At 42.4% G+C, this 27,936-nt stretch overlaps 1 protein-coding gene across 1 annotated transcript in view; it reads left to right on the top strand.

Annotated features, from left to right (window-relative positions):
* The first annotated feature begins 2,210 nt into the window (after positions 1-2,210).
* The window catches only part of sycp2l (synaptonemal complex protein 2-like), a 210,125-nt gene continuing 184,399 nt past the window's right edge, over positions 2,211-27,936 (top strand). Inside the window, exons 1-6 of the mRNA XM_038796429.1 lie at positions 2,211-2,228; positions 9,911-9,966; positions 20,724-20,861; positions 20,950-21,069; positions 25,991-26,095; positions 26,179-26,203. Of these exons, the coding sequence (XP_038652357.1) occupies positions 9,925-9,966; positions 20,724-20,861; positions 20,950-21,069; positions 25,991-26,095; positions 26,179-26,203 (430 nt within the window). The 5' untranslated portion in view covers positions 2,211-2,228; positions 9,911-9,924. The remainder of the gene's footprint in view (positions 2,229-9,910; positions 9,967-20,723; positions 20,862-20,949; positions 21,070-25,990; positions 26,096-26,178; positions 26,204-27,936) is intronic.

Raw genomic sequence — 27,936 nt, 5'->3', positions numbered from 1 at the left:
ATTGAAAAATGTGTACCTGCAGTCATCCTCACAAAAACAGGTCCATTACCATACACCATACAGACGGATGATGGGATGGCAATGTCATGCTGACCAACCGCTAGCTTCACAAAGTAAAATTGCTGCAAGTCCCCAAGAAGTTATACTTCTGAACAGAGACCAAACACAGAGACAAATTCAAATGCCGTTTCTGTGGAATCTTCAACACCAATGGAGACGGACACTAAAGTAACTTCACAGGAAGTATTCGCAACAGAAGGAAAAGAAGACACTTCTAAGGTCTCAAGTAGCCAAATTCCAGAATATTGAGCACAACCCAAAAGAAATAGATGTCCACCTAGGAGATGTCTTATTAAATTGCATATGTCTAAAAAACAAATAATGGTGTAAAGTAATGTATTTAATATTTAATTGAGTTTGATATTTGAACACTTAGAAAAGTTGTCATTTCGACTGAAGAAGTAAAAGTGGAGGGGTCTTATGTGTTTAAGTAGGACATTCCTGTTGATAGAATATCACGTGATCTGTAGTGATGTCTGCAGAGTGTTTGTGCAGCCTGTTTTTGTATCCTGTTGTGAAGAAAACCCAAGTGTGGCACCTCCATACTTTTCCTCTTTGCAAGAGATTTAAGAGTATAAATCTCGGGTCCACAATGACTTGGTATCTCACAGCCCCAACAACAGTCTTCTACCTGCAGCTGTCAAGGTCACCATCAACCTGAACTTTTGTGCATCTGTATCATTCCAGGGATCAGCCACAGACCTGGCTGTCATATCTCAGTCGGCAGTCCATCATGCCATTGGTGGATCATGGATGTGTATTCCAAAGGGCGAGGGAATAGATCCATTTTGAGATGGATGGGCCAATGCAGACACAGAAGGCACTGGGCATTTCTGCTATTGGTGGCTTTCCCCAGGTCCCGGGGTCAAAAATTGCACCCAAATGACCATCACGGCATTGACTAACCAGCCAGCAGGATTCCAGCTTCCATTCTGTATTTTTATTTTTATTAATTCTTGGGATGTTGGTGTTGCTAGCTGGGCCAGCATTTGTTGCCTATCCCTATTTGCCTTTGAACTGAGTGGCTTGCTCAGCTATTTCAGAGGGGAGCAGTTAAGAGTCAACCATATCACTGTGTGGGGCTGTAATAACACGTCGTCCAGACGGGGTAAGGATGGCAGATTTCCAGTGACAGGCACAAGACATGTATGGGAACACCCCCAAGCAAAGCCACATACCACTTTGAATTGGGAATATACAGCAGTTCCTTCATTGTTGCTGCTCAATATCATGGCTCTCTCTTCCTAATAAACAGGGAGGACCTTCACCACATGGACTGCAATGGTTCAAGAAGGCCACCATATTCTCCAAGGAAGTTAGGATTTCAGCAATAAATGCTGGGCCTTAACCGAGATATACTCAACTTGTGAATGAATAATAAAAATATGTTGTTATTTCACACTTCATTGTTACTTTTGATTGCTTTTGTTCTTCCATTGGTCTTCCCCTGTCAGTTGTTTTTTCCCCCAGATTTTAAGTTCTCCTATGTCTTGCAGCAATGGTGACTGCATAAAAGTGCATATTATATTAAATGGTCATGACGCACATTAATGATGTGCGGTAAAGGCACGATGTAGCTATACAATCGAACAGAATTCACATGAACCACTTGGCCCAAGTGCTCCATACCGCGGTTGGTAGGGGGGGAAATAACGGTGAAACGGATCAATTGGCAAGATGCGTGACGCATTTGATGCTTCCTCATTCTAGAACAAAGTAACATTGGTGCAGGCGAGTCCACCCTGTATCCCATCTGGGGCAGTCTATAGACACAGACAAATGAAAGTGACAAAAGCGCGTCCGCAGGTAGGTCCAGTTTTTAACCGAAGTTTCTAAAGAGTGATTGGGGAGTGTGAATATTAAAAGATAGTGAAATGTAATTGTAACTGCTTGAAATTTGGGATATGCAACAACTAATTATCACCACTTCGTTTAGTTGGGAGAGCCGTTTTTGAGAATGGAAATTTAATTAAATTGCCTGTTTGTGGAAACAGTTGAAAGCTAACTTTGTTTTGAAGTATCAATGTTTTATGTTCTATCCCAATAACCTTTTGACCCACGGCATGTTGGACTTTTGAAAAATGCACTTTTCTGCGATAAGTCGCCACAAATGATTATTTAATCCTATATCGTGGATGGTCCAGCGTCAACTCAACTTTTTGAACGGGGTGAGAAGATGGTTTTCATTAATTAAAGGTGAAAATAAAAAGGATTAATAAGGGAGTTCCACTTCGTGTTTCTAAAATTTTAGTCTTTGTAAAACACCCAAATCTCTGGCAGTAGAATAATTAGCACATTTGAAAAATATTCCGACTTATTACTAAACCTGGACATCGATTGAGTTTTGAAATCACCTATTTGAGGGGTTGGGTAAATAGAAATGACCGCCCTCAAGTTGCTATTAGCACACACGATGTTATTGGGCAGTACTAGATTAACAAATTAACCTTGGGACAAATTAAACTGGTTAGCACACATGGAGCTGGTTTCCATCTGATTAATTACTGCAGTCATTCTGACCAGCTGGTGGTATTCTGTTCAGATATTTGTGAAAACTGTCTCAATGTGCACGTTTCTCCTCGAAATATTGAAAAAATAGACACCTTATAGTGTGTACCATTGCAGAGCGATAACGGTGAGTGGTTCCAAATGGTGATTCATGTTCTTGTGTTGACAGTGGTGTGGGATTTTATAATGGACTGTTGAGAGTGGGAGGGACAAAATGCAAGCACAATGTTTGTTTGTACACTTCTGATAATAGACGATTTTGTAGGAATCCATTGCAGCTAACCTGTATGGGTGCAGTGGGGATGTGTTTGTGGAGACTGATTATTATCCTATTTATAATATTGTGGATCATCTTCCCATTCAGCAGCTATACATACTTTTCTTTTGTATTAGGTAATGTAGCTGTTTATAATTCCCACAACTGTAGACAGTATTAGTAATTGGTGTTAAACATTTTGTACAATGCATTTGGCATATTTTTCTTAATCACATTGTCCTTTCATTGTATTTATTGTATTTATTTTGATTTAGTGTATGTGTCCTGATTACTAATGCTTTGAAGTGTTGAATCTGGAGCCTTATTGTTACCTGTTTATAGAATCATAGAATTTACAGTGCAGACGGAGGCCATTCGGCCCATCAAGCCTGCACCAGCCCTTGGAAAGAGTGTCCTATTTAAGCCCACACCTCCAACCTATCCCAGTAACCCTACCTACCATTTTTGGACACTTAAGGGCAATTTAGCATGACCTAACCTGCACATTTTTGGACTGTGGGAGGAAACCAGAGCACCCAGAAAAACCCATGCAGATACAGGGAGAAAGTGCAAACTCCACATCAAGTCACCGGAGGCCAGAATTGAAAATGGGTCCCTGAAGCTGTGAGGCACCAGTGCTAATCGTTGTGCCACCGTGTCACCCCTTTGTCCATAGACAAAACCACAAAATGGATAGCATGCTCATGTCCTGTAATGATAAAGGCAAATTACTGCGGATGCTGGAATCCGAAACAAAAGAGAAAATGCTGGAAAATCTCAGCAGGTCTGGCAGCATCTGCAGGGAGAGAAAAGAGCTTTGACAAAGGGTCATCGGACTCGAAACATTAGCTCTTTTCTCTCCCTACCGATGCTGCTCGACCTGCTGAGATTTTCCAGCATTTTTTCTCCTGTAATGATATGTTTGGTCATGCGGCACTGAGAGTGCTGTAATGTCAGAGAGACTGTCTTTGATGTAGGATGCTATATTGGACTCTCCAATGGATGTAAAAGATCCTAAGGCATTATCTGAAGGAAAACTGGAAGTGCTTGCAATTTCCTGGCTAGTAGTCATCCCTCACTATGTTATAGAAACATGAAAAATAGGAACAGGATCGGCCATTCAAAATCATCATGGCCGATCCTGCTATCTCAATACCATTCTCCTGTGCTCTCCCCAGAGTCTGGAAGGCTATCAATTTTCATTAATATATCCAGTGATTTGGCCTCCATAACCTTAAATGTGGGAGAGAATTTCACAGGTTCACCGCCCTCTTGAGTGAAGACGATTCTCCTCCATCTCCATCCTAAATAGCCTGCCACTTATTCCATGCCACCTGACCATAGGAAACAATATCCCTTCATTCAATGTGTCCAGCCCTGTCAGAATTTTATTTATTTCACTTGGGCCCCTCCCATTCTTAATTTCAGTGAATACTAGCTCCATTGAGCTGACAATCCTGCCATCCCAGGAATAATGCATGTTTCTGGTTGAATTTACTGAAATATTGGGAATTGAGTGGTATCAAGGTACCATTTGAACAGATATAGCATCAAGGAGCCCTCCCAAAACTGGAGTCACTGGGAATCGGGTGTTTGTGGGTGGGTGAGTGGGTGGGGTGGGGTGGGGGGACTCTACGCTGTTTGAGTCATACCTAGTACAAAGGAAGATGATTGTGGTTGTTAGATGTCAATTATCTCTAAGGACATCACGTCAGGATTTCTTGTGTAGGTAGTGCCCTAGGATGACCTAATAAATCTGGGGAGATAGTTATGTGGAATAAGGAAATGGCAGGAGTTAAACTGCACCAGTTTTCATAGTGGAAAATGCTTTGAACATCTCATTAATTCTAAAGAATATGGGGGAGCAATTAAATGCCATCAACATCACTTTTTAAAAGAGCCAATTATTACTGGACATGGGTATAACGTGCGAGGGGCAAAGTTTTGGACCGATATTAGAGGAAGTTTTTTTTTACACATGAGGGTAGCGGGTGCCTGGAACTCGCTGCTGGAGGAGGTGGTGGAAGCAGGTACGATAGTGGCGTTTAAGGGACGTCTTGAGAAGTACATGAATAGGATGGGAATAAAGGGATATGGGCCTCTGGAAATGTAGAAGATTTTGGGCTAGATGGGCTGCATGGTTGGCGCAGGCTTGGAGGGCTGAAGGGCCTGTTCCTGTGCTGTTTTTTGGCAGTTTTCCAATCCAAGAATAATGTGACACCTCTCTTCAAAAAGTGGATAACTATAAGTAGATTAGCTGAACATCTATTGTCAGGAAAATGTTCCAATCATTAAGTAATATTAAGGAAAATCATCTAATCCGAGAAAACACGGCTTTATGAAAGGGAAATTGTGTCTGACAAATTTATTAGAATTTTTCGAAGAAGAGTCAACAAGAGTGGATAGAAAGGAATCTGTAGATAGGTTGTATTTGGACTTCCAGAATGTGTTTAACAAGGTACCTCACAAAAGGTTAAATCGTAAGAGCCCATGGTGTTGGAGGTAGTATATTGGCATGGAAAGAGAATTGCCTATTGAGCAGGAAACAGCGAGTGGGGAGAGGTGGTTCTTTTTCAGGTTGGTGACCTGTAACCAATGGGGTTCCACAGAGATCAATGCTGAGATTGCAACTGTTTACAATTTATATTAATGACTTGGACGATGGAAGCAAATGTACTGTAGCCAAATTTGCAGACGACACAGAAATAGATGGAAAGCCAAATTGAGAGGGATACAAACAGTTTGCAAAGAAATATTGAAGTAAGTTGGCAAATAGAGTACACAATGGGGAAATGTGAAGTTCATTTTGGAAGGGAGAACAAAAGAACAGTATAATTTAAAAGGAGAAAACCAACCTACAGAAAACTGCAACACAAGGGGACTTGGAGGCACTTGTGCAAGAAACAAAAAAAGCTGGTGTATTGGTGCAGCAGGTAATCAGGAAGGCTAATATTGGTGCAAGAAACAAAAAAAGCTTGTGTATTGGTGCAGCAGGTAATCAGGAAGGCTAATGTTGGCCCTATTTTAAGGGGGTTGGAGTATAAAAGTAGGGAAACCTTGCTGCAACTGTACATGGTACTGCTGAGACCACAACTAGAGTACTGTGAGCACTTTTGGTCCCCTTATTTAAGGAAATATATTATTTCATTGGAAGCGGTTCAGAGAAAGTTCACTCTGATGATCCCCAGTATGGAGGGATTGTCTTGTGAGCAAAGGTTTCTGTTGGGACTCTTTTGGATTCTGAATAATGAGTGATGATCTCATTGAAACATATTGGATTCTTAAGGGGCTTGACAGAGTAAATACCCCATCGTGGGAGAGTCTAGGACCAGAGGGCATAGTCTCAGAATAAAGGGATTTCAATTTAAGACTCTGATGAGGAGAAATGTCTTGGGGGTTGCGAGTCGTTGTAAGTCTTAGGAGCTATGGAGGAAGAGTGCTGCGTATATTTTAAGGCTGAGATAGGCAGATTCCTGATCAGTAAGTGAATCAAGGGTTATGGGGAAAGGGTGTCGGACTTGCCAAGATCCTATTGAATGGTGGAACAGGCTTGAGGGGCCAAATGGCCTACTCCTGTTCGTATATCTTGTGCTTTCTCTCCATATGAGTTAAGTGGAGATGTTTGCTGGATTGGACCATTTGCAACTCCTCAGAAACTGAAGCAGTCCATGTTTATATGTGGCAGGACCTGGGCAACATTTCAGGCTTGGGTTGATCAGGAACAAGCAACATTTCCTCTTACACAAGTGCCAGACAATGGCCATTTCCAACAAGAGAGAATATAACCAACTCCCCATGATAATCAATGGCATTGCCATCACTGAATCCCCCATTTCTGGGGTTTACCATTGACCAGAAACTGAACTGGATGAGCCATATAAATACTGTGGCCACATGAATAGGCCAGAGACTACAAATTCTGCAAGAGTAACCCGTCTCATCATTTCCCAAAAGCCATCCACATCTACTATCTACAAGGCACAAGACAGGAGTGTGAAAGAACGCTAAATTGCTTGGATGAGTGCAGCTCCAACAACACTGAAGAAACTCAACATCATCCAGGACAAAGCAGCCGTCTTGATTGGCACTCCTTCCATCAGAAATGCACAGAGGCAGCAGCATCTGCCATCTAGAAGGTGCATTTGAGAAACTCACCATATCTCCTTCAATAACACTTTTGTCACAGACACCAGACCAGATTCCAGCCCTGGCTAAAACACTGGACCAGAACTGTGGCATTTGTTTTTTCTTTTAAGACTGTGGGGGGGAGGGGGTGGTAAACTGACGGGCATTGTTGCTCATTCTGGTGAGTGTGCTTTACACTCAATTGGCTCTGTTTTATTCCCTTGCTCTAGAGTCGCCAGGTATCTTTATGATACCACCATGAGGTTCAAGTTCAAGTTCAGATCAATGACTCAATACACCAGTTAGTAAGGTTCAATTCAAAACACATTTATTATACACAGTCAATCGCTACTCATGCATAAATACTACAAAACTATGCTACTTCTACCACTACAGGCCAATACTTATCTTCTGGAAATGGAGCCCACTGGGTCAGGGAACAATGGCCTCTTGTTTAATCCTGAGACTGCAGGCTTCCAGCTGGTATGGACTAAGGGTCAGGAGTGCCTATCTCATAGCGTGTGTTAACTGGACACTTACTTGTTGGTGCAGCTGCAAGGCAGTTCAGGGTCAAGTGTTGTTTCAGTCTGCTGTGTGACCCTGCCGAGAAGTCCATTGAGAGAAACTGCCAAGAGACTGAATTGAACTTGGGACCTGTCTTTTATAGGCCCCAGGGACTTCGTGCCCTTTTGGGCGGACCCCATACCTGACTCCAATCGATTGGATCACGTACCAATCGATCGGTTTGAATTCCCCAATACTGGGCTGTTTCCTGATCGCTGGCTGGTCCTTGGGTGCTCGTTAGCCTCTTTTGTCTTGGAATCCTGCTGGTGCCGAGAAGTCTGGTTTTACCTCGATTATCCTAACTGGTGCTATTGTGCCTGGGAATCGCTCATTAATATTCAGATTGCTGGTTTCAATGCGGTCTGCTTTCTGCAACTTAAATATACAGAAGAACTCTGCAAACTGCTTGTTTTCTCATACTGTCCAATTTTCCCTGCGTTCTTTGCGAATCTCCATTTTAAGTTGGGAAGTGGCCAACCCAGGTGGCTGCAGAGTGATTGCATGAGAAATAGGGCTTAGTTATTTTGACAAACACTTTCTTAGAAAAACAATATTTAAACTTTTAAACTTCAAACGTAACAAGAACAGCTGACGGGTATCTCTTAACCCTAACATTAGATTTCCCATTAAACAGCATGGAAAATGAATATACAGCTCTCCATCTGTTCGAACAGGATTTTTCTATCTCTCTCCACTCCATCGAGCCCCTCAGTTATGGTTCTATCCAGGAGTTTCCAGATTTGAACTCATTACTTTCTGGACTTTTGATTTATCATTCCCGTTTACACAAGAACAGGGCCATGCTGTGAATATGCAACTAACCTCCAATTTACAGACAAAAGAGGCCATCAGATTTCATAATAGGCTAATGGCTGGTCAGACAAGGACAATGCATCTTGAGTCACCCCAGCTGAACAGGGGTATCCTGTTTATTTCCATTAATGTTTAAGTCTGAATGGGACAATGTAACTCGGGCCAGGTGTGAGCATGTACCTCTGACTCCGTGCAAGCAGTTTTACCGTCGGGCTGTTAACCCCTAAATTGCCTGCTCCATTTTCGATCCAATTTCCTAACAGCTCCCAGTCATCTCACTTTCGAAACCTCAGGACCCTAGGAAGAAAAGGTCAGCATATAAAAACAGAAAATGCTGGATGAACTCAGCTGGTCTGATTGCATCTGTGCAGTGGAAAGAGAAAGATTTGATGTCCCGAGTCCATATGGCCCTCCGACAGAACTGAAGAGAGGCAGAAATGTAATGAATGATGTAGTTGGAGAGGCAGGTGGGGCAGAATAAGGACAGGGATATCTCAGAACAAAGGAGAGATGGACAAAGTTATCCTGGAAATGGACATGGGGAGTGTTCATAGTTCTATTAAGGACTGAAGAATGCTAATAGAGGCATAAGGTAAGATAGCAGAACAAAGGTCAGTTCACAGTGGGAACAAAACTGAACAACAAGGAACAGGTAGCCTTATGGAGGAGGCTCGGGGTTGTGTTGGGGAAAACCAAGGGAACTGGAAAAACAAAACAAGATGGAGGGGTGTTTTATTGTCTAAAATTGTTGTACTCCAATGTTGAGTCCAGAAGGATGGAATGTGTCCAATCAGGATATGAGGTGCTGGTCTTCCAGTTTTGTGTTGGGTATCACTGGAGCATTGCAGCAGGCCGAGGATGGACATGAGGTCATGAGGACAAGACGCTGAGTTGAAATGGCAAGCGACCGGAAGGTTGGAGTCATGCTTTCAGATAGAGCAAAGGTGTTCCGCAAAGCAGTCACCCAGCCTCTGTTTAGCAGCCCCATTGCGGAGAAGACCCCAGTGGGAGCAGTGAATACTGTCGGTCAAGGTGAAGGAGGTGCAGGTGAAATGCTGCTTCACCTGAAAGGAATGTTTGGGTCCTTGAACAGTGAGGAGGGAGGAGGTAATGGGATAGGTGTTGCACTTTCTCCAATTTCAAGGGAAGGTGCCATGGGAAGGTAATGAAGGGTTGGGGGTGATGGTAGAATGGACCAGAGTGGCATGGAGGGATTGGTCCCTGTAGAATGCTGACAGAATGGGGTAAAGGGAAGTTGTTTAGTGGTGGCATCATGCTGGACTTTGTGGAAATAGTGAAGGATGATCCTTTGGATGTGGAGGCTGGTGGGGTGAATGTGAGGACAAATTAAACAAATTGTTAGTATAGTCAGGTGGTAGGAGGTTTATTTAGCGATAACTTGACATAAGCCGCAGATGCAAACTTAAAGGAGGAAACTGATATGGTAGCATGAAGGTTATAATACTGCACTATAAATCCAGCATCGAATATATGCTTTCTTTGCATGGTGGGGAGGAAAACATGTACCCTGTCTGTAATAAATTTACTGTTCTATTTGAATGTAAACTTTCCCAATTTTCCAAGGAAGAAGAAATGTAATGGGAGTGACTGAAGATATGCCAATCAAAAATGAATTCATGGTAAGATTTCTGAAAAACATTGTTAGTCATTCAGTGTGTATATCTAACAACAGCAATGACAATGCAAAATCTTGTCACTGCTTGCGATATTTTACTAAATCATCTGAACATATTTGCTGGACTAAAAATATTATGTACCTGAGATTGAGTACTGTCCTGCAAGTATCTGTCTGCCCATACTCAGCTGTGTTCTGTAAGGGATGGTAGGCATCTCTCTTGCTAGAAAGAGACAAGTGGTTGTATCTTGAGGGGGGCACCACTCCGCATCTAGCATGGCTGGTTAACCATCTCTCCCACTGCCCGTGGACGCTTGGGAAGAATTAGTGGGTTGATTTTCAGCCTTTTTGACCATGTCAAGGAGACTCTTTCAGCCAACAAGTCCTGAGTACAACTTGAACCTGGAGCTTCTCGTTTAGCCAGAGGCACTACCTATTGAGCCACAAGACCAATGTGTAAATGTACTGAAGGTTAAAGCATAGGTGCCCTCCAAACCTCGACTATGCCTTTGAGACTACAGTGCAAAAGGTTTGTTCAGACTAGTCCCAAATATACTTCTTAGAACAACATGTTGTTGTTACTACAACCAGGGATCAGGCTATTTTGGATTTTGGAATGGCAGGTTTATTAAATAATCCAAGTAAAAGATCCTCTAGGAAGCAGTGACCATAACATGGTAGAATTTAGCATTACATTTGAGGGAGAGAAACTTGAGCCAGAAACAACTGTGCTACACTTAAATGAGGGTTAAAAAGGTACAAGGACAGAAATGGCTGGTGTGGACTGGCAAAAGAGTTTAGCAGGAAAAACAGTTGATCAGCAATGGCAGACATTTCTGAAAATAGTTCATGACTCTCAACAATCTCAAGTGAGGAAGAAAGATTCCAGGAAATAGATAAATCAAGCTTGGTTAACCAAGGAAGTGAAGGATGGATTAAACTGAAAGAAAAAGCATATAATGTGGCAAAGATTACTGGTAAACCAGAGGATTGGGACAGCTTTAAAAACAAACAAAAGGTGACCAAAAATAATAGAGGGTGAACTTAAACTAGCAAAAAAATAAGGGACAGCAAGAGCCTCTTCGAATATATGAAAAGGAAGAGACGAAAGGTCAATGTGAACATGGGAACCTAAGAAATGAGACTTGGGGGAAATAATAATGGGGAACCTGGAAATGGCAGATGTGTTAAACAAATACTTTGCGTCAGTCTTCATGGTGGAAGACACTAATAACATTCCAAAGTTAAATAATCAAGGGGCAGAAGTGGGGGGAGGAAATAAATACATTAACAATCACGAGCGAAAAAGTACTAGGGAAAGTAATGCGAATAAACGATAAGTTCCCTGGACATGATAGGTTGCATCCCAGGATATTAAAGGAAGTAGCTACAAAGATAGTGGATGCACTGATAGTAATTTTCCAAGAATCCTTAAATTCTGGAAAAGTCCCAGAGGATTGTAAAACTGCCAAAGTAACACCTTTATTCAAAAAAGGATGGCGCTGAAGACAAGTAATTATAGGCCAGTTGGCTTAAAATGTGCCATTGGGAAAATGTTAGAGTCCATTATCAAGGATGTGATAGCAGAGCATTTAGAAATAAATAGATACATAGAAGATAGGAGCAGGAGGAGGCCTTTTGGCCTTTCGAGCCTGCTCGCCATTCATCACAATAATGGCTGATCATCCAACTCAATTGCCTAATCCTGCTTTCTCCTCATAGCTTTTGATCCCATTCTCCCCAAGTGCTATATCTAGCTGCCTTTTGAATATATTCAGCGTCAACTACTTCCTGTGGTAATGAATTCCACAGGCTCACAACTCTTTAGGTGAAGAAATGTCTCCTGAGATATGTCCAAAATGGTTTACCCTGAATCCTCAGACTGTGACTCCTGATTCTGGACACACCCATCATTGGTAACATCTGAGATCCCACTCATTCTTCTGAACTCCAGCGAGAACAATCCCATCCTAGTCAATCTCTCCTCGTATGACAGTCCCGCCATCCCTGGAATCAGTCTGGTAAACCTTCGCTGCACTCTCTCGAGAGCAAGAACACCCTTGCTCAGAGAAGGAGACCAAAACTGTGCACAATACTCCAGGTGCAGCCTCACCAAGGCCCTGTAGAATTGCAGCAACACATCCCTGCTTCTATACTCGACCTCTTGTCAATGAAAGCCAATATACCATTAGCCTTCTTTACTGCCTGCTGCACCTGCATGCTTACCTTCAGCGACTGGTGCACAAGGACACCCAGGTCCAGCTGCACACTCCCCTCTTCCACAACTATTCGCGTAGTAATCTGCCTTCCTGTTTTTGCTTCCAAAGTGAATAACCTCACAGTTATCCAAATTATACTACAGCTGCCAATGATTTTCCCACTCGCCCAAACTGTTCAGATCATGCTGTAGGATTCTTACATCTTCGTCACAATTCACCCTCCCACTGAACTTGGTATCATCTGCAAACTTTGAAATGTTACATTTTTTTCCCTCATCCAAATTATTAATATATATTGTGAATAGCTGGGGTCCCAGCACCGATCCCTGTGGTACCCCCCTAGTTACTGCCTGCCAATTTGAAATGAACCCATTAACCTTTGTTTCCTCTTTGACAACCAGTTTTCTATCCACCTCAATACATTTCCCCCAATCCAATGCGCTTTAATTTTGCACAATCATTTCTTATGCGGGACTTTGTCAAACGCCGTCTGAAAGTCCAAATATACCACATTGACTGGCTCCCCTTTGTCAACTGTACTGGTTACATCGTCAAAGAATTCCAGCAGATTTGTCGAGCATGATTTTCCCTTCATAAATCCATGCTGACTCTGACTGATCCTGACACTGCTTTCTAAATGTTCCACTGTAAATTCCTTGATAATGAATTCAAGAATTTTCACCACTATCGATGTTAGGCTTACTTGTCTATAATTCCCTGTTTTCTCAGCTTTCTCGTTTTCCCCCCCCCCCCCCCCCCCCCCCCTCCCCCACACTTTTTGAATATGGGAGTGATGTGACCTACCCCCCAATCTGCAGGGACAGTTCCAGAGTCCATAGAATCCCGGAAGATGACCACCAATGCATCATTATTTCCAGAGCCGCCTCCTTAAGCACTCTGGGATGCAGATTCTCAGGCCCTGGGGATTTATCTGCCTTCAATCCCATCAATTTTCCCAGCACCATTTCTCTACTAATGTTGATCTCCCTCAGTTCTTCCCTTGCACTAATCCTTTCATTTTCCAGCATTTCTAGTATCTGATTTGTGTCCTCCTTTTGTGAAGACGGAACCAAAGTATGTATTCAATTGCTCAGCCATTTCTTTGAGGGACAAAGAAATGGCTGAGCAATTGAATACATACAGACTGACACTACGAGTTTCTACAGATATGTGAAGAAAGAGAGATTGGTAAAGGCACATTCCCCTGTTACTGTCTGTAGGGGGCCTACATGTGCCTTTACCAATCTCTCTTTCTTCACATATCTGTAGAAACTCTTAGTGTCAGTCTTTATGTTCCCTGCAAGCTTCCTTTCATACTGTACTTTCCCCTTCTTAATCAATCCCTTTGTCCTTTTTTGATAATTCTAAATAGCTCCCAATCCTCAGACCCATTATTTTATTTTATTTTTTTGGCCAATCAGTATGCTTCTTCATTGGATCGGATACTATTTCTAATTTCCTTTGTAAGCAATGGATTGCCCTCTTATCCCCTTTGCTTTTCTGCCAGACAGGAATGAACAGTTGCTGTAGTTCCTCCATGCGTTCCTTGAAAGTTTGCCATTGTCTATCCACTGTCATCCCTTTAAGTAACTCTCCCCAATCTATCAAGGCCAACTCACGCCTCATATCTTCATAGTTCCCTTTATTAAGATTCAGCACCCTAGTCTCCGAATCAACTACTTCACTCTCCATCTTGATACATTTATGGTTGTTCATCCCCAAGGGGTCTCATACAGCCAGATTGGCAATGATTCCCTTCTCATTACACAGTACCCAGTCTAAGATGGCCTGCTCTCTAGTTGGTTCCTCCACATATTGGTCAAGAAAACCATCCTGTATACACTCCAGGAATTCTTCCTCTACGGCATTGTGGCTAATTTGATTTGCCCAATCTCTGTGCAGATTAAAATCACTCATGATCACCGATATTCCCTTATTACAGGATCTCTAATTTTGTGCCATTTCCAACCTCGCGACTACATAATTATAATCAAGTAGAGTCAGCATGGTCCAGGAAGGGGACATCTCAGAATCACAAAGTGCTAAAAAGACCATTTGGCCCATCGAGTATGCACCGCTGCATGAAAGGCACCTGCTCCCATTTGCCAGCATTTAGCCCATAACCTTAGACATAAAGACGTACCAAGTGCTCGTCCACATACTTTTTAAAAGATGTGAGGCAACCTGCCTCTATCGCCCTCCCAGGCGGTGCATTCTAGATTGTCACCACCCTCTGGGTAAAAACATTTTTCCTCAAATTCCCCCTGAACCTCCCGCCCCTCACCTGAACTTGTGTCCCATTGTAACCGACCTTTCAACTAAGGAGAACAGCTGTTCAGTATCCATGCCCCCTCATAATCTTGTACACCTCAATCAGGCCACCCCTCAGTCTTCTCTGCTCCAGCGAAAACAACCCAGTCTATCTAACCTCTCTTCATAACTTAAATGTTCCATCCCAGGCAACGTCCCGGTGAAACTCCTCTGCACCCCCTCCAGTGCAATCACATCCTTCCCATAATGTAGCGACCAGAACTGCACTCAGTACTCCAGCTCTGGCCTCACCAATGTTATACATAACTCCTTGCATAACATGACTTCCTTGCATTTGTAATCTATGCCACGATTGATCAAGGCAAGTGTACCATATGCCTTTTTCACCACCCTATCAACCTGCCCTTCTGCCCACAGAGATTTATTTACAAACGTACCAAAGACTCTTTGTTCCTCAGGACATCCCAGTGTGGTGCCATTCGTTGAATATTTCCTTGTCAAATTGCTCCTTCCAAACTATTACACCTCACGTTTTTCAGGATTAAATTCCATCTGTCACTTTTCTGCTGATTTGACCATCCTGTCTGTATCTTCCTGTAACCCAAGGCTTTCAGCCTCACTGTTAACCACCTGGCCTATCTTTGTGACATCCGCAAACTTACTGATCCTACCTGCCGCATGGAGATCTAAGCCATTTGTATAAATGATGAATAAAAGGGGACCCAGATCAGATCCCTGTGGTACACCACTGGACATTGAATGGCGGATCAGACTTGATGGGCCAAGTGGCCTACTTCTACTCCTTATAGTCTTGTACCATCCTGCTTACTCCTGGTCTCAAATGTGCTTCTGTAAATAAGACCACACCCCCTGCGGACAGTCTCCTCATTGGTATTTTATTTAATATTAAGTTGAAGTACCAATATTTTATCTTATTTCAAAGACTCCACTTCTATCCTGTGCTGATTTTCTACTTGATATTTATGAAAAACATCAGATAATGAATATGATTCACATATATGCTCTGCCATTAACCAAGATCAATTAAACTTGCTCTATCCATAATTACGTGACTGAAGAACTTTCCCTGAATCTCCGTTCAAAATGCCAAACCTTAGTTCCAGAAACTCCAGCCAGGGGATGACTATTAATACAAAAAGGATAATCAGTTGAATGTAGTGGATACTTGTGAGTAAACATTGCACAGTTCAATTACTGGTTGACGTCTTTTGGATGCACTTTTTTTGTTACTTTGAAAATTTATAACAGAAAAATTGATCATCTTTACTGTCACAAGTAGGTTTACATTAACACTGCATTGAAGTCGCCACATTCCGGCTCCTGTTCAGTTACACAGAATTCAGAATGTTCAATTCACCTAACAAACATGTCTTCCGGGACTTGTGGGAGGAAACCGGAGCACCCGGAGGAGACCCACACAGAGACGGGAGAGCTTGCAGACTCCATACAGACAGAGACCCAAGCCGGGAATTGAACCTGGGATTCTGGTGCTGTGAAGCAACAGTGCTAACCACTGTGCTACCGTGCTGGTGTAATTATCCTGTCATAATGTTACATCTGAACATAACTTGAAGCAGGAATAGGCCACTCAACCCTTTGCTCCTGCTCTGCCATTGAAATCATGGCTGATCTGATTTTAACCTCTATTCCACATTCCTGCCTATCACCCCCTTGCTTATCAAGAATCTATCTGTGTTAAAAATATTCTGCCTCCACCACCTTTTCAGGAAGAGAGTTCCAAAACCTCACGCTGCATCTGTTAAATTTTCTCTTGAACCTCTCTGCTTCACGGATCTAAGCCCCCAATTTCTCAGAGACTGAAATACTGCAGATAGTGGAAATATTAAGTAGGTCTGACAGCCTCTGTGGAACATAGAACATACAGTGCAGAAGGAGGCCATTCGGCCCATTGAGTCTGCATCAAATCTGTAGTGAAAGTGTTAACTTTCATTGACGTTTCATCAGAACTTGGAAAAGTTAGAGATATAACTTTAATCATGCACTGAGGGAGATGAAAGGGAGGAAAAGAAGGTCTCTGATGGGGTAGTTATTAATGATATGAGGAAAAATTGTAATGAAACAAGAAAATACTTGTCTCGGAATGACCGAGATAAACAGCTGTGGTCAAAAGTAAATCCCAAAACTAAGGAAAGAAAAGGAGAAACTATTAGGACGATGTTACAATCAAACTCGTACCAGGATCTTGGTACCTGGCATATTGACCCCTACCTTGCAGAGACCAGACACCAACTCTCTGGCACCACCCCTGGACGATGCACCTTCACCGACATCAAGCCACAGTTTCAAATATTATCACTGACCTTTTTGTGTCTGGGGATCTAGAAACACTCTGGCCCTTTCATAGCCCTAACTGTAAAAACATAAATGGAAAACGAAGCAGCAGGTTATTAAATGAAGACGTGGGCTCAACAATGAGGAAAATTAGGAGAAAAGTTAAAATGAAAGATAACTTGGAAGAAGTTACTAATAGAGGTGTTAAGATTCAAAACGGAGGTATAAAAGCCAACATCAATGTACTTTACCTGAATGCTCGTAGTATTCGGAATAAAGTAAATGAGTTGATGATGCAAATCATCATGAATGACTATGATTTAATAATAATAACAGCCTTTTATTGTCACTTTAGTGGCCATTACTGAAACATGGTTAAAGGATGGTCATGAGTGGCACAGTGGTTAGCATTGCTGCCTCACGGCGCCGAGATCCCAGGTTCGATCCCGGCTCTGGGTCACTGTCTCTGTGGAGCTTTGCCCCACAACCCAAAAGATGTGCAGGGTAGGTGGATTGGCCACGCTAAATTGCCCCTTAATTGGAAAAAATGTATTGGGTACCTTAAGTTTATTTTTAAAAAGGATGGTCACGACTGGGAGTTAAATAGCCATGGGTATCAAACTATTAGGAAGGATAGTGGAGGTGGTGAGCTCTGTTATTTAAGGATGACTTCCGGACAGTAGTGAGGGATGAGATCGGTGCTATGGAGGATAATGTTGAATCCATTTGGGTGGAAAATCAGGAATAGCAAGACGAAAAAGTCACTGATAGGAGTAGTCTGTAGGCCACCAAATAGTAAAATACAGATGGAGGGTGAGAAAGTAAAATCGAACACTAGTGTTTTGTGTTTAAACAAAGGAGATTACAATGGGATGAGAGAAGCGCTGGCTAAGGTAGACTGGGTGCCAAGACTTTATGGTGGAACAGTGGAGAACCTTCCAAGCGATTTTTCAGTGCTCAGCAAAAGTTTATGCCATAGAAAAATAGTACTGTTGGAAAAGTGATTAATAGCAACAGTAAATTGAGAAATATGGCACAAGGAAGTGCTGAGGGCTTTGACAAATGTTGGTATCATGACTGGTGCAGGCTTGGAGGGCCGAAGGGCCTGTTCCTGTGCTGTTTTGTTCTTTGTAAAGTGGGAGCCCCAAACTGATCCTTGCGGCATCCTACTAGTTACAGCCCAGCTGCTTGAAAACGCCCCTTTTATCCAGTCTGTATGCTTCCTGTCTGTTAATCAATCATCTACCATGCTAATCATAGAATTTACAGTGCACAAGGAGGCCATTCGGCCCATCGAGTCTGCACCAACCCTTGGAAACAGCAGCCTACCTAAGCCCTCCATCCTATCTCTGCAACCCAGTAACCCCACCTAACTTTTGTTTTGGACACTTTTATGGCCAATCCATCTAACCTGCATATCTTTGGACTGTGGGAGGAAACCGGAGCACCCAGAGGAATCCCATGCAGACTCTGCACAGACAGTGACCCAAGCCGGGAATTGAACCTGGGACCATGGAATGTGAGGCAACAGTGCTAACTGCTAAGCTACCGTGCTGCCCCCATGCCGGGAGTAATCTATAACTCAGTTCCATCATGCATTTGTTTTGCTTGGTACCTTTTATCTGCCCTTTTGGAAACCCAAGTATGCAACAACATGTTCCTCTTTATCTAGCCACATCCAAACGGCAGAATCTAGCTGCCCGGAATAGATGGTCATATCTTCAACTCATTTTGAACACTCTTTCTCTGTTGATTTTGCCAGATCAGACTATGAATTTCTAAGTGCATTCATTGTTAGGACAATCTTAATAATAGATTCCAGCATTTTTCCAATAACTAAATCAAACTAGAACATAAAATCAAATTACTGCAGATGCCAGAATCTGAAACAGAAGCAGAAAATACTGGATAATTTCAGCAAGTCAAACTACTTGCTTTGTAGTTTCCTGTTTTCTCTCTCCATTTTTCGAACAGTCATGTTGCCTTTGCTAACTTCTAATTCACTTGGACCATTCCAGGATATAGGCAATTTTGAAAAAATTATAACCAATCATCCACTGTATCTGCAGCTAGAATGTAAACCAACAGGCCCTGGGGATTTGGTGATTTTTCAGTCCCATCGTAGAATCTACAGCATGGAGACAGGCCCTTTGACCCAAACTGGTCAATGGCAACCAAAAAGCCCATCTGAGCTAACCCCTTATAGAATAGTGCAATCTATGGCACAGAGACTATTTTGTTCTTGAGTTCTTCACTTTGATTAATTCATTGGTTACCCCCAATACCCCCTAATTCTTATCCATAACAGGCACACAATTTGATGTATTTAAATATTTTACTGTAGCACGGCTATAAATGCTATTAATTAAAGACTATTTTTGTAGGCTACTTTGACTTTAAACTATAGCCAGGAACTCTGATAACAGGGGTGTTTTCAAGCAGATGGGCTGTAACTAGTAGGATACCGCAAGGACCAGTGTGTAGTTTTTTTGCTTTTATACTTGCACATCGCGCACTCAATGGAATTAAAATCCTTGCAGCAAACAACCCTGAGTCACTTCAAAGGCGTTTACGCTTTTCTGCTTTACCGAGTTACTTCCAAGTTACTGTCTCTCGACCCTTGCCTCTGTTTGAGAGTTTCCACCATTCAATGCCAGCAGTAAAGCCCAAACCGATTGATTCATCCTCCCCTCTGGTATGCCTGGGTGAATTATCCTTAGATGGCTGTGGAATGCAACTGGAGATCATCTCCTTCCAGCTTTGTTAACTTGAGAAAGAATCTGCAGCTTCTATTCCCTCTGCTGACCACACCAACTGTTGTTATTTTCCTGCCTCTCTCTTCCTTCTGCCCCTAAAACTTGGGAGTTGGCAAGTTTGCTTTTAACACCGCTGCCCTTGCTCTATGTCCGCAGGTGTGCGAAAGAACTTTATACCCGGCTCTGCCAATTTCTTGACTAAGACCAGCTTGCTTTTTGACAACTTTTGGAATAATCACATGATACCCCTCATTTAAGATACCGCCCAATATAATCTTATAAACCGCAATTGTAACAGCAACATCATTCATCTCCTTTAACCCCTTAATTCCCGAGTAAGCTTTGATAGCTCCTTCCCTCAGTGATTTTCTTAATGCTGCATATGTTTGTTGATCCAGTTGAATTATTTCTTTAAATGTTTTACATTGTTTATTTATTGCCATATATTTTATTCTATTTACCCAATAAACCTTAACTTCCTCCCATCCTATGTAATTTGTTTTTTTTTGTATGTTCAAGATTCTTTTTTGGAACAGGAGAATGTCGCACTCTAATCCAATTAGCAATTTAGTTTAATTATGTACACTTTTTCCCCAGAGGAACTTTGAAATTCTTAATCAAACCTACCTCAATGCGCAACACTTGATCTGCTTCCCTGGTCAACTTGTATTCCTCAAACAACCTATGTTTATCGTGTCCTTTCTTTACTGCACTTGTTATTGTTCAATGATTTTAATTGACTAAAGCAGGGTTTGCAAACCTGTGGTTCCTCAGCCACAATAAAGACTTGTGCAGCTTCCAACTGTAATAAATCAAACCTACTTTGTTAATTAAATAACTGGCTTTTTTTCATTTTTTGAATTTGAGAGTATAATTAAATAAACATCCTTGTGGAAAAATGTTTAAAATAATTCTCTTGTTTTCATTATTATTGACCTTTGAGTAACAGTCTTGTGAGTCTCAAGAAATTTTTGAAACTGTCAAAACCATATCATGTTGCCAATCAGATTGCTGACCCTTGAATTACAAAATCAGTATCTATAGGGTGTAGTGGTAGCAAATCTTGTCTAATGATCCCTTATTTACTGGGCTCAAAATGTTACTTTGCATTTTTATGGCCCTTGGAACTTCGATCTGTCCCAAGGAGTTAGTGTCTCGGATTGCAAAGGAAGTGTTACTCAGCAAATAATTTTTTATTGTAGCTTTGGTCACTCATTGAAGGTGCCTTCAATGTTAATGGATTTCAAGCTTTGGAGGAATTTCTATCAAATGAAGGTGAATATCCCCCTCAGAAATGCAACAAGCCATCGCTTAACAGACTTGACAAGCTAGCTCATAAGGTACTGCATATTTCTTACACTATCATTAATTATTAAATAATTCAAAATGACCCACATTACTTATTTGGCCTTAAAATGTGTTTTTCAGGAAATGGATAAAAATCAGTTCAACAATATCTCATTTCTGTTGAAAGCATTGCAGAAATTCTGCAAAGAAGATTCAGATGAAGGCCTTTGTTGTCTAATTAAACATGGGCTTGTTCAGAAGATAAGTATTTATACATTTAAAATAAATATTTAAACATGACTTCTCAATTTAAATATGTTTGCAATGTGGTTGGTCGGCAGAATTTCCTGCCTTTTCTGAAGTGGTAACAAAAATGGTTGTGACAGTTCATCCTCTTGGATGTATACTTTACACATTTATGGTAACTCCTCTGCTCTTTGAAATAATAATTCATTGGAGCTTTTTGACATCCACCCACGCAGACAGGTGGCCTCCCTCAGTGTCTCACCTGAAAGGTGGCACCACCAACAGGGCAGCATTGCACTACACTGCAAAGTTAGCCTTGATTTTCGTGCTCAAGCCCTAGAGGGGGCTTGAACCCAGAACCTTGTGACACAGGGGGAGAGTGCAATCAATTGTGTCTTTGCTAACAGTTGAACAATCCCATAAGACATAGGAACAGAATTAGGCCATTCGGCCCATCGAGTCTGCATCGCCATTCAATGATGGATACCAGAAGCAGTCTCCCTGATGTATTAAAACCTGTACAACTTTCTTTACGTAGAGAATAATCTCATTCAGGCTCTAATCAGGACGACCAATTCTTAAAATAAGGGACACTTCCACTTCTGGGACCAAGCTGTTGGGGAGGGTTGTCCAATTGAGTGGAGAGGGTTAATTGGGGATTTTCCAGAGATCATGTGGTTGGGTGGAAGGTTGCAGAAATGCAATAAAGTAGGTGGATTAAAGCCACCAAACTTAACTTGTGGGCTTATAACATTATCACCTCCCTGTTCTGAAGAATAGTCACATTTGACTCAGTTTCTCACTCGACAGATACTGCCAGACCTGCTGTTTATTTCCAGCAATTTCTGTTTTTAAATGTCCGATTTCCAGTATCCACAGCATTTTGTTTATTATCGTCTCCCTGCTGGCCAACTCTTCGGTTCAGTCTCCCACAGGCTGTCCTTGACGTAGACATCACAAGGGATACAGAACAACTAAACTGACGGGACGGTTTGTAGAAACTTGTGTAAAGGATTAGGGTCTTGAGACATAAAACCCTTATAATTTTTTAAAAACCTCTAGGTTTGAATTTTTAATTCAAACATTTAAAAACAGAAATTTCTGGAAATAAACAGCAGGTCTGACAGTATCTGTCGAGTGAGAAACCGAGTCAAATTTTTATTTCATAGCATCCCGACAGTGTAGAAAGCTGAAAATAAACACGTACGCACCGCAGGTGGTAAAGAAGTAAAATTGTATGTTGGCCTTCATAGCGAGAGGATTTGGTCTTGGAGGTCTTGTAGCTGCCTTTTCAGACGATCCTCGAGAGGAGCTGGCACCCGGTGTGGTACATGGATCACTGGGTTGGCGTTTGGCTTGAGCAATATCTTGTAGCGATTATGGGAGTGTGCCCATTCCATCAAGCACGTTGTGGTATTGGGTGAGAATGTCGTCTATCTCGGCCTGGAGATTCACATCAGGCGAGGCAATTGCTGGTGTCGAGGACATGGTGTGGACTCGCTGGACCAGATTCAGGAGCTTGCAGGGACGCCCTGTCAGGCCGGACGATTTTGAATCGTAATATTGCCTTGTGAGATACCCCTAGCTGACACGATCCTCTGGCAGCTATGGCATTGCCATTGTAGTCAAGGAGCTGGCAGGCTAGTGGAAGAATGCTTGGTTGGTCACAGATGCTGTAGAGATCTGACTGTGATATGAGGTTCGCAGACGCGCCGGTGTCTAGTTTAAATCTGATGCGAGCCTGGTTGACTGTGAGGACAGCACACCACTCGTCGTCGGGATCCACACTGAAGATCGAAAGGCGGTTTGCAGGTGCGGTGGAGACCAGCTCGTGTGTGGTTATGATGCCCACCCAATATGGAGACTCTAAGCAGTCAGCATCGAGGCCCTTGGGTTCTCGGGATCAGAATCCTGCCTGCCTTGTTGTACCGAGCAGACACTTTTGCACCGCAGCTGGGATCGCTGGCTGATGATTGGTGGAGTGGACTTGCAGAAGGCTGCGTAATGGCCTGGCTTCCCACACTGTAGACATCGCTGCCCTTTGGCTGGACATTGCCGCTTTAAATGGGCGGATCCACAATTCGGACACATCATGACGCTGACGTTGGCGCGTTCTGTGCACCATTGCGCATGCGCAGTACGGTCGGCCGACGTACGCACCTGCGCATTAGGGTTTTCAGCCTCGTCGTCCACCCGGTCATGGCGCGCATGCATAGGAACCCGGGAAAAGTGCGTGAGAAATGGCCACTCTCCTCGATGCTCAGGCCTTGTATTTTTGCAATGGCCTGCACCCGTTCTGCCTCGTGGGAGGCCAGTTTTGCAGTTTCTGCTGCCCTGATGTGGGAGTAACAATTCTTGGCATGCTCATGGACTACGCACGTCTCGATAGCGACGGAGAGGGTCAACTGTTTGATTTTGAGGAGCTGCTGCCGCAGGGAGTCTGAGTGGACCCCGAAAACGATCTGACCCCGGATCAAGTCATAATTACATGACTGCGCTAGGATGCGGAGATGGGTTAGGAAGGACTGAAAAGGTTCATCCTTACCCTGAAGCCTCTGTTAGAAGATGTACCATTCAAACCTCTGTCGCATTTTAGCAGAACTGTCTTGAATTTCGTCTGGTCTTCGCCATTGGCAAACACAAGCGAGTTGTCTATGTGGATGGCGTGATCCCCTGCAGTCGGCAGGAATAGTGCGATCTTCCTGGCATCCGATGCTGCTTCGAGGTCGGAGGCCTTGATAAACAGGAGGAACTTTTGCTTGAAGATTTTCCAACTGGCGGCGAGGTTGCCGGAGATGATGAGCTGCGGAGGAGGCTGGATGTTTTCCATTTCGTTGGATGGCTGTTTGCTGGTCGTTGCAGATTCACTCGAGGTAGGTTCGGCAGGATTGATAGTACTCTGGTACCATCATGTGTTAGGCAGGTTGGTTCCACGTTGACTGCAACTGGATGCAGTGAAACTAGAAACAGACTTCTGACACAGGAGATGACCCAACACTGTTTTATTTAACTAGTGGACTGCTGTGCATGTTCAGCTGTGGGTTGATACTCTACTAATCTAACTGATGACCTCTTACTGGCTTGACCAGACTTACGAGCTACTGCATGGTGTCATCCTGTGTGTCAATCACTGCCTGTCTGCATCTCATTATATACATGAATAGATATTATGACAGATTAGCCATTCAGCATGTTTGCTTTCACCAGCCGGAGCGTTGAGTATAAAAATTGGCAAGGCATGCTGCAGCTGTATAGAACCTTTAATTAGGCCACTCTTGGAATAACAGGAGAGATTGTCCTGCCAAGCTCGCTCAATGACTGGAAATTCCCACCTGAGGTTAATGGACCTTTACATGGTCTGCATCCCACCTATGGCGATGTTGCGGTGGGTGTAGCTAAAGAATCCAGCCCTTGGTGTTCAATTTTGGTCACCGCACTACCAGAAGGATGTGGAGGCTTTGGAGAGGAGGAGAAGAGGTTTACCAGGATGTTGTCTGGATGGAGGGCATTAGCTAGGAGGGGAGGCTGGATAAACTCTATTCTCACTAGAATGATGGGGGTTGAAGGGCATCTGATAGAAGTCTACAAAATTGAGGGGTGTGGACAGAGTGGATAGTCGGAAACTTTTTCCCAGGGTGGAAGAGTCTATTACTAGGGGACATAGTCTTAAGGTGTGGGGGACAAAGTTTCGAGGAGATGTCCGAGGGAAGTTTATTTACACAGCGGGTGGTGGGTGCCTAGAACTCGCTACCAGAGGAGGTGGTGGAAGCAGGTATGACAGTAACATTTAAGGTGTGTCTTGACCAATACAAATACATGAACAGGGTGGGAATAGAGGGATACCAACTCCAGAGTGTAAAACGTTTTGGGTTAGGTGGGCAACATGGTTGGTGCAGGCTTGGAGGGCCAAGGGGCCTGTTCCTGTGCTTTACTTTTCTTTGTTCACTGCAGAACCACTGAGCTCCCATCATAATACTTTGTTGTTAGCTTATTATTCAAGGCAGCTGGCTCCCAGTTCAGTTTGCTAATGACGGTATCATCTGTGAAAACATGGTCCTTCATTGTGCCCCCTATGGGAGAGGCAATAAAAATGGTGAGTATAGAACCATATTAGATATTCCTCTTGATTAAAAGTTCCTTCTGAGCACTGATGTTCTTTACCCTGATGTAAGTGTGCATGAATAACTAAAACGATGCTTGGTTGGTCTTGCCATTCGAAAATGAAACAAAATGAAAATCGCTTATTGTCACGAGTAGGCTTCAATGCAGTTACTGTGAAAAACCCCTAGTCGCCACATTCCGGCGCCTGTTCGGGAAGGCTGGTACGGGAATTGAACCGTGCTGCTGGCCTGCCTTGGTCTGCTTTAAAAGCCAGCGATTTAGCCCAGTGTGCTAAACCAGCCCCAGACTGCATTCTCCCCAGTGTTGCATCTGATACCTAATTTATGAACTGTTAAATTGGAAAGCTTCCCAGGCAGCAGGATGATCCCACGGGGAAGCGCTATCAGTGGATATCTCTATCTGGTCTGGCCTATATGTGACCCCAGACCCACAGCAATGTGGTTGACTCTTGAATGATGTGGAATTGGCCAAACAAGCTACTGTGTTCAAGGGCAGCAAATGCTGGCCCAGCCAGTGACGCCTAAATCCCATGAATGAATAAACAAAATAGTTGAATCCGTTTTTCTAACCAGCCTATTTTTTCTAACGTATAAGCAGATTGACAAAAACTGGTTAAACATTTGGAACAATTGGTTCTGTACAATGCTGAGTACTCAATCACTTGATCATCTACCCTCTAATGCAGATCACTGATTCAGCTGAGGATTCTCTGCAATATTTTTGAGAATGTTCATAGGAAATGTAACTTCTTTATAATTTCCATAAACCTAGAAGTTTGGTTCCTAAGTAAATAAAACCTGTTAATTTATTCTACATGCTGCTATGGTTTGAGCGTGCTACGGAGTTTCTGAAAACTGCAGAACTGAAATCCAATGAAGCACTTATGGTTCTCGTTGAAGATATTTTTGATACTGTATTGGTAAGTGTACATTTTGTGGGCATGCAAGTGAATTTTCATATTCCATCTTGAAATTTGCACTTATTCCATTTTTTTATTTTTAGGCTATAGGCAAATGCAGTAGCGAAGGTAAGATTATTCAGCATATTGGGGAATCATCAAAATTGTACAAAAGTAAACTACTGTGAAGGTTGGAAATCAGGAATTAAAAACAGACTTATCCAGGTCTTACAACACCTGGAGTGTTGTAACAGTTGGTATTTTCAGATAGTCGATGTTCCATCAGAACTGAAAGGGTCATCTAAATTAACTATATTACTATACACGTTAAGTGGACTTTCCTCAATTTTTGTTCATTTGCTTGTTTATAGTGCTCTATATCAGAGCACCTTGATTACATTTTGATATTTTAAGAAATGAAATGTGAATGGGAAAACAAAATCAGTGGAAAAATGTACTTTAAAAAAATTATTATTATTATTGTTCATATATTTGTACTTTTATGTGGGGTTTGAAAATTGAAGTTGACTTGGAATGTATTTTGTCAGCTTCGTCCAGTACTAGAAGTCGTGCTTCTCAATCAGAACATTGTGGGTTCAAGCTTTTTCAAAGAAGTCAACCAGTAATCCAAGTCAGCACTTCAATGCGGTATTGTTAGGGAAGTGCTCAACAGTTTTTCCAGATGAAACATTAAAGCTTTGTCCTTTCATGCAAAGAGGATCCAGAAGATACATATGAGATTTTGAGTCCTGGAGAAAATGTATCCCTTATCCTACATCACAATTAACTGACCACTTTTCTTGTTGTTTGCCCAGGTCTGCTGCATAAATAATCCACTTGCAAATAATAACTCCACTTAGAAACATAGAATTCCTACGTGCAGGAGGAGGCCATTTGGCCCATCAAATCCGCACCAACCCTCTGAAAGAGGACTCTCAGGCCCACTCCCCTGCCCTATCCCCGTAATCTCACCTAGTCTGTGGACTGTGGGAGGAAACTGGAGGACCCAGAGGAAATCCACACAGACATGGAGAAAGTGCAAACTCCACACTCCACACTGACAGTTACCCAAGGCTGGAATTGAACCAGAGTCTCAAAAAGATTGGTTATGAATTGTTCCAGAAAATCTTGAAAGAAGCTATGTGAAAGTAATATTTTAATTAGAAGTAGTCTACCAGTTTTTCTAAATGCAGAAGATGATCTGTTTTAAGAAGAATTAACTTTTATTGTAGTTCTGTGAACCTGTGCGGTTGATGCTGAGTAACATTTGGACAATTTGTATTCCATACTTTCAGTATTTTTGTAATCCTTAAGTTTTTTTTTATCATCTAGTAAACCTTTTGATGACAGCAATAATTATAAATGAGTATATAGTTAGAAAGAATTGCCTCTTTTTTTGGGGGGGGGGGGGGGGGGGGGGGGGGGAATTCATTTCTCCCTAAGCCTTAAATAAAACATGGCGCTCGCCATAATGCTGGTTTCTAAAATCATGGGATAGATTTTTATCTCTAGACATGTCACAATATGTGCACATTGTAAAACACCAAAGGTTAATGTAATGTTACTACTCTAGTCATTAAATACTGTATCACATGTCTCCTTGACGTCTGGAATGTGGATGGAGAGAGTGAAAGAGAGCAAGACAGTAGTTGTGATATAGTTGAACTAATAATATAATTAATAGTGAAGATATGGAGTGTAATCTTTACTTAACTAATTCCTTCTTAATATGTTTCAATCTAATTCAGTGTAGTGTAATAAATTACCTTTGTTTATTAAACTCAGCTTGCTGTTCTTTGTTAGCACTACAACCTTCACCATCCTGAAAGAACAAAAACAAAGGACACAACAGACACGATATT

This window comes from Scyliorhinus canicula, chromosome 5 (genome assembly GCF_902713615.1).
Source record: "Scyliorhinus canicula chromosome 5, sScyCan1.1, whole genome shotgun sequence".
In the NCBI taxonomy this organism is placed as follows: Eukaryota; Metazoa; Chordata; class Chondrichthyes; order Carcharhiniformes; family Scyliorhinidae; genus Scyliorhinus; species Scyliorhinus canicula.
The sequence above is the reverse complement of the archived record's forward strand: the minus strand, read 5'-3'. Positions and strand labels throughout refer to the sequence as shown.